The 8026-nt window shown below is 38.4% G+C and overlaps 1 protein-coding gene across 1 annotated transcript; it reads right to left on the reverse strand.

Moving 5' to 3' along the window:
* Positions 1 to 167: 167 nt before the first annotated feature.
* On the reverse strand, positions 168 to 7734 carry svopb (SV2 related protein b). The gene is made up of 16 exons (XM_030435014.1): positions 7549 to 7734; positions 7228 to 7361; positions 4500 to 4585; positions 4309 to 4407; positions 4162 to 4233; positions 3777 to 3901; positions 3617 to 3680; positions 3393 to 3518; positions 3180 to 3308; positions 3016 to 3089; positions 2630 to 2706; positions 2438 to 2542; positions 1517 to 1628; positions 1349 to 1430; positions 1173 to 1262; positions 168 to 1090 (listed from the first exon to the last, which is right to left on the reverse strand). The coding sequence occupies exons 1-16, from the start codon at positions 7608 to 7610 to the stop codon at positions 899 to 901; spliced, it is 1629 nt and encodes a 542-aa protein (XP_030290874.1). The 5' UTR covers positions 7611 to 7734; the 3' UTR covers positions 168 to 898.
* Between the last annotated feature and the right edge of the window lie 292 nt (positions 7735 to 8026).

Raw genomic sequence — 8026 nt, forward strand, 5'->3', positions numbered from 1 at the left:
TATATATATATATATATATATATATATATATATATATATATATATATTTCTTCCCATATAGTATCTTCATGTTTTATTCTTTGATGTGTGTGTGTGTATTCTTTCTTTTTTTTTTTAAGGAAGACAACCATTGTTTTTAAATTTGAGAAGAATTCTTGTATTCCATGCTTTTTCCACAGATCAATTTATTGTTTGGTCCACATAGCCATCACAATCTGTTCGAGTCTTTGATGACACCAAATGTCTTGTTTTGTCCAGAGAACTATATTTAAATGTAAGAAAATATATAAAACATTTCAAAGAAATGAAGCATAAAAATATATATTTTCTAAATATGTGACATAAATAAAACAGTATTCAGTTTATTATACTGTTAAGACAAAGAAGACAGCTTTTTTAGAATAATGTCAGGACTTTTATTATTTATTAAGCTGTGAAAAAACACAAAATGGAACCAAAAGCAAATTTAACTTAACATTAATTTCAAACGAAAGTCAAAGTGGATATATACATAAATAAATACAATAAGTCATATTTGTCCAAACTGTATAAAATAAATGTCTCTGTTGAGGTCGAGGTGTAAAATATGTTGCTTGAAACAGGGCCTGCAGAGTGTATCATCATCATTTTCCAAAAATGCTCACTGTTGCTTCTCACGGCCTTGATGGAAGAGTGAGTAAACAATCCGGGCTGAGCACAAGTGCGCGACCGCTCTCATTAGACATGGGAAGTAGGCCTAGCCTCAATTATCACTCCCCGCCTGTAATGAGATTGTCTCCTGTTGTTCTTCACCCATCATCGCTCAGAGGATTCAATCCACAGTAAAACCGGCAACCATGGCATTGACAAAATATCCTCTCTTTTCTGTTTTTGTCTGTCCTCCTGGTTGATGTTGGTGCTAGCAGCTTGCTGTACCATACGACCGGGGGTTAGTGGTGGTCGTCTGCCCTCTGGCCTCCTGGTCAAGACTGGACTCCTGCAGACCCCTGCCCAACGTCTCGATTGGCAGAATCAAGGATGCGATGCCGGCGAGCAGAGAACAGCAAAAGTACATTGACACAGTCAAGTACACTGATGACCTCAGCAACACCTGGAAACAAAACACAAAAACTGAAAACCTGAAGGAATCAGATTTTTTTTGGAAAATAAAATAAATGGTAATTCCTGCATACCTGTGCAACAAAGGGGGTAATCAGGGAACCCACCCGCGCCATCGCACTGCAAGTCCCCATGGCTAAGGCTCGGTTTTCTGTAGGGAACACCTAAAAACGGGAGGGGGAGTGCATTTTGTCTGGCTCAGATGATCTAAAGGCAAATATGTTTAACGTTTAATTCTATGTAGACGTACCTCCGGTGTGTAAACAAAAACAACTTGGTATCCTCCAGAGATGAAGGCTCGGGCAATAAAGATGAGGATTGTAAGAGCTAACCTGCATGAACACAAAGACATAGACAGTTAAGGATAAGCACTGATCTTTTAATATAATGAGAATATTGATAATAATGACAAACTCACCTCCCGATACAAGCATATAAGGGCAGAATGCACAAAGAAAACATGAAGAAACACATCGCCAGGCTCTTCTTCCTGCCAATACGGTCAACTAACAGAAGGATGACTAAGAGACCTGAAACAAATGAGAGTTCAAAACCACATATTTAAGCCATTTAGAGAAGCAACTGGATGGATGTGACAGTGATATTTACATGATGGGAAAAGGTTACTTTCTCTACAAAATAAAGATGGACATTTTCACATAACACTGGGAAAAATGGGAGTAGTATGTCAAACATTTGAACTTTTGTTTACATCGAGATAATGATTTGAAGGAATGATAATGTTTAGTTGGTTAATTAGTTTTTCTTTATGGTGTTCCCCTTGGTATCCAAAACATCTCACTGTAAAATGTATAGATTTTTTTATCAATTTATTTTTAGCCTATTCATCAAAGTTTATAAAAAAAAAATCTTGCTCTGTAAATCATTTTGTCAACACTGATCCAAAGCCCAGTTCTAAAGCTGTTCTTTAATGAATATAGCAACTTCTGATCAACCCATATAGATATTAGGCTTAAATCAACAATCATATCACATGCTTCTGGCTAAAGCCCTGCCAGTTCTGAATACAGATGAAACAGATAATTTAGTTGGTTGAACAGATACAGATGCAGATACAGGTTATGGTGTACTCACTCATCCATTGTAAATATACATTTAAAATGCAAAGATAGCTTTATACTGTATGTGCAACAGACGTGGCTAAAACTTTAAGTAATTTATAAGGAATTCAGATAAATTGTGGCTCTTGATTTTTAACAGAAAATATTATCCATGTTATATTTTTGTTAGATGTTTGGATGGAAGCAGATGGCGCTTCACCTTACAGCTTCAATCACACACCACACTCTGAGAAATTGCTAACAGGGAGCATTTTTACCTGGGAATTCAGCCAAGGTTGTCCATAAAAGGTCTTTGTAGTCAGCTGAGGTTAAATATTTGCATTCGAGACTACAGTTCTGTTCAATCTTGGCCCCTTGGGTCGCTGTAAGGGAGACGGAGAGTTTGGTTTTGATCTTTGTTCAAATTTAGGACACATCATGCTAAATATTTAAATTTAGCTGTTACTTACTCCCACATAAATCTTTAGATTGGAACAGCTCAGTTGTCAACAGGACGATCCCATAATAGGAGAAGGCATTGGCAAACCTTTGGATGAAATGGAAAAAGACAAAATTATTCCATTTATTTCAATTATTTTCTTAAATGTGAATATTTCTGGTTTCCTCTACTAAAGTAAAGTGAATATCTTTGGATAGTGAACCGGACAAGACATGTGATGACGTCATCTTGGGCTTTGGAAAACACTCATCCGACATTTTATAGACCAAACAATTAATTAATTAATCAAGAAAATAACTAACAGATTAATGGACAATAAAAATAGTCATTACTTGCTGCCCTTATCAAAATACCTGATGAAAGGACAAAGTAGAAAAAGGTTTTACTGAAGCTAACCATATAAAACACAGCAGAAGAGTAGTCCGCCAATACTGAGGAGAGAAGAGATCTTTGAGCCGTCCACGGTCATTCTGTGAAGTTAAATTGACAAAACTAGAGTTTATGAAGTGTTGTAGTGGACATGTATCTCCTTTTTATCACCCATGTATGTGTAACCTCACCTTTTTACAGGCGGCCATCTTCCCTTTAGGCATCTCTTTGCCATTCTCTTTGGCGATGCGTATTAAAGTTGCCATGGCCTTCTCGGTTTTTCCCGTCAGCCTGTCGAAGCGAGGACTTTCAGGCAACCACTGTGCGGGAAAGAAAGTTAATATGAAAGTTTGGCCCCTGCTGGTTTTTATTTTTGAGGGATGTATCCTCAAAAAGATACTCACAAAGCAGAAGCAAAGAAATATTGCCATAGGTATCGTGGATAGGCCGAGCAGCCACCTCCAGCCGAGAGTGGGCATTATCCACAGTGCCAGCAGGACCTCGAACACAGCACCGATTGCCCAGAACGCCTGATGTACACAAACACTTCAGTCAGGGAGGGAATCAACGGGCAGTGTAACTAATCGGAGCAAAAATTCAATACTGTAGTACAGTAAAACCACAATACCGCAATCAGCATGATGCATGTGCCTCTTGCCTTCACTGGGAGGAATTCGGAGTACATTGTCACTCTAAAAAGAGGCCAAATGTTTGTTGCCAATCATTTCATGCCTCTTAAAGATGTGCAGACTTCATATTGTCACACAAAGAAGAAGCAGTGTACTTACGCCTGAGGAGCTCCACTGATGCCGAAGCCTACGAGGCCCCGCAGGAACAAGAGCCAACCATACACCGGAGCGAAGGCACTCAGCAGGCCGAAGTACAGAGTCCAGCACATACAAATGGTCAGACCCTGTTTACCAAACACAAAAAGGGACAGTTCACCCTAAAATCAAAAATACATACTTTTTCTTCTTCCATGTGGTGCTTTTTATCCATTTAGGTTGTTTTATAGTTATCATACAACAGAGAAGGCAGACATCTCTACAGCTGATATCTCAAAAACTCAACACCAAAACAACTCAAAACAACTCACACCAAAAAATCTTGATGGATAAATTGCAGTACAAGTACGAGATAAAACACGTATTTTGACCCACATATGATACTCACCACTTTTCTGCCAAAGTTGTCAGCCATATTCCCCCATGTAGGTGAACCGAAACACATTCCGACAAACACCACCTGAGGCAAAGAAACACTTTCACGCATCTCAAAATGGACCAACTGTAGAATGAAACCTTTCTGGGGAGACCTTACCGCTGTTATCATAGCCACTTGATAGCTGGGCAGCCTCCACTCACAGTGCAACTGGGGGCTCAGGATGCTGAGGATCATCATCTCCATGGCGTCTCCTATCTGCTCTCACAGCGGCAGAACAATACATGAGAGATGCAGAGTATCTGATTGTCAGAGTGAAGACCCTCCTGTATGTTTGTTTGGATCCTTACCCATGACAGTCCAGTGAGGAGAGCGAGTTTCCACTGGAACTTTCCATATCCAATGGCTTCCAGTGCATCATCTACTGTAAATGTCGCTGTAAAAGGGACAAAAAGACGAGCACTTCAAGTTTACTGTTACCTGTGAAGATTGATGCAGACTTAATGATATAAATTTGTTTAAATACAGAGATGGACAGAGTACTCGACCCCAGTACTTGAGTAAGAGTACAAATACTACTGGTCAAAATGTACTCCGTTACAAGTAAAAGTAGCTCAGTCGACATGTCACTTGAGTAAGAGTAAAGAAGTACTTGCTTTTAAAGGTACTTAAGTATCCAAAAGTACATGCTTTTAAATTTACTTTAAGTAAAAGTAAGAGTAAGAGTAAATTTCTTATTTTTCACATCAATGAATTACTATAATTTTTTCTAAATTAATTTAAGGACCTTTTAACTCTTGTTTCTGAGAATTAACTCTTTGAAACCACCTGCACTGATGTGCTTGCTTTTAGAACCACAATGTTATATAAAGCCTGCAGAAACACCTATAAAAACAAATAAAATGAATGGGATCACAGGAGGACAGCAGATGTTGCAGATGCAGATGTTTATTAACAATCATTAAAACTGTAACCAAATGAACCTGCACCGTCCAACTAACTCTCTATCATTTAGCTAAGTTGGGAACTGGAACCCCCTCAAAGACCAATGTTGTCCCCAGACCACTGGTTGAGAATCACTGCTTTACAAAAAACCACATCTGATGCAGCCATTGTCGCGGTTTTGTGTTGGCAAACACAGTCGAGAGCGTGGCTACTTTGGTGGTATCCTTATGGGGAGGGATGACGTACTTCCGCTTTTACGTAGATCCCAGTGGAGAGCGTGCACTGTGATAGGTTTCCTTCTTTGACAAACACAGCTTGTGTCCAATAGTATTTTAGAAAAAAAAAAAAAAAAAGAGCAGACCTGAAGTAACGAGTACTTTTCAGCCTTCCTAGAAATTAACTCGAGTAAAAGTAAAAATATTTGTCTTGGAAATGTATTCAAGTAAGAGTAATAAGTACCACAGAAATCTAATACTCAAGTAAAGTACAAATCCTCTGGATATGTACTTAAGTACAGTACTCAAGTAAATTTACTCCGTTACTGTCCACCACTGTTTAAATATTTGCACTACATATTAAAACAAATATTGACACATCTCTGAAAGGTACCACATAATAGACCTTTTTCACACGGTGGCCATTTTCCTCCCATGGCATGCTCAGGGAGTCAAACTTGAATGCTGGGATAACTTTATCATTGCTATGTTTAAGAAGTGTCAAGTATGTATTTTTGGCCTAAACGGCTTCTCATACTCTGGGTTGCAAATGATTTAACATAGGTAATCTGACAAATTCTTGTCATTGTACAGCCTCCCAGTTGATCAGCAACTGAAAAGATGATGGACAGTGAAAATCTGGAGGCACATTTCTCCATATTTCGAGGTAAAACAACATAATACAAAACTTGTTCGCTGATGTTGGCATTAGTGAACTTCCTCGACGTTACCATCTAATTAGATCCGGTGTGTTTCACCTTTTGGTTTTCAATAAATGTCTCCTAGTTTTGAGTAGATATCCCTAAATATATGTACTTTTCCAATTGTATTGCATCAAAACTGTAACATATCAAACAGTAACGTATAATAGAAGCTAATCTGTTGGCCCTAGTGATCAAACAATTCATTGATTTTTCTAGTTGCTGATCAATCAGGAAACAGTGAAATGATAACAATAAGTCAGATTGCCAACATTTGTGTAACTTGCATCCAAGAACACAGCAGTAGTACATTTGAGACTTTGACATAATACCAAACTGTTATTTAACTGTTAGGTACTGGTACTAGGTACTTGGTACTCTAAAACTGTATCTGTAAATGTTAGCTCTTGTAATTTGTTATTTTTTCCATCAACATGTGAAGTTTTTCCTCAGTCGAATTGAGGGTCTAAGGGCAGAGGATGTTGTTCACTGTACAGATTGTAAAGCCCATTGAGGCAATGTGATTGTGATATTGGGCTATATATATAAACTGGATTTGATTTGATTTGATTTATTCCTTTTATCAAGAGCTCTGTCTGTTAATAGTCCTGCAAAAATTGTGCACCTTTAACTTCCAAAAGTGTATCTGAAGAATAAGAAGCAGTTGATATGATCTCAACCCTGACAAACTACAAAATAAGTACTGCTCACACGTCAGCACACCATCAATAATGATACGATGATGACTATTTTGGGCCCCTGAAATTTTGCAGTTTATTTCTTAAACAATTCAGGTTCTTGACATTTTTTTGTTGCATGTGCTGTGATTGAAAACATCTGTTCACAATCCTTTGCATAATGTGAAATTTATAATGTGAGCTGGTGCTCCTAAATGAAAATGTTGGGCACACAGTGCAACTAGTTTGAAAGGTCAGTTCGGTCAGGCCAGTTGAATGAAGGAATGTTCTATTTTGGTTTTACATTGTGGCATTGCTAAATACTCCTAATGCTTCTTCCAGGACTGATAGCCGATCAGCTGACATACGCTGCTACGATGAACATGCCTATATTTAAATGGTCTCAGAGCATCTCTTTGCCAAAACAAGAACAGTCAGGACAGACTGGTTTTCAGACTGCACATTTTAAACACATTCATGCTAAAAGGCCATCTTGATCAAAATGCGTAAACACTTCAACTACTGTAGTGTTCCACAAACCTTCAGTTTGATCAAATCCAGGTCTGGAACCAGACTCATTTGTCCTTGAGTGGACTCTTGGTGAGGCTATAGTGCAGATCTCATTGTCTGTGCCCTGGATCTCGTCATTCTGAGCAGAAAAGTTTGCCTCACCCCTAAATGCCAGCATACCAAAAGGAGGAATTTACAAATTATGGTTAATTCACAAGTACAAACAGGTCTACGTCGATGTACATAACCCTGTGGCAACACTCAGGTATGTCAACACAGCAGGGAGTTGCTGCAGTCTTGCTCCAAACTTATGAGGAAACATTCAAAATAGAAAAAGTTCTTTGGTTTTACCTCAGTTGAGGATTACTCCATCGCTTGTAAGAGATCGTTGACGGTTTCCTCCAGTTATCCATTTTAGTGTTTCTGTCAGAGAGCTGTGGCTTTTTCCTTGACAATACAGCGGTGTTTTTAGTCAAACCTGCTGGAGCGCTTCAGGTTTCAGAGTGACACCCAATCAGAGAACAATACCTGGGGAGAAGACGGGGGAGGAGACCAGGAAGCCAAACAGCGCTACTTGGCGTTTTATAGGTCAGCCTGAGGCTGAAATGGGCCAGCCATATTCATTTAAATGTTCTCTCACTGGAGGGAAAGATTCTTTACAGTAATAAGATTAGAAAGCATTGATGCATTTTTCAGGTTTTTTCACTCTATATTTCATCAGGTGTTTAGATGTAAAACGTAAATTTAAAAAAAGGTGAGATCTCAGTCAATAATGTGATGAGAACTTTTGAATATCTGAATAAAAACTGTATGAGTCTCTATTCGTCTT

Source organism: Sparus aurata, chromosome 12 (assembly GCF_900880675.1).
Source record: "Sparus aurata chromosome 12, fSpaAur1.1, whole genome shotgun sequence".
Taxonomy (NCBI): Eukaryota; Metazoa; Chordata; class Actinopteri; order Spariformes; family Sparidae; genus Sparus; species Sparus aurata.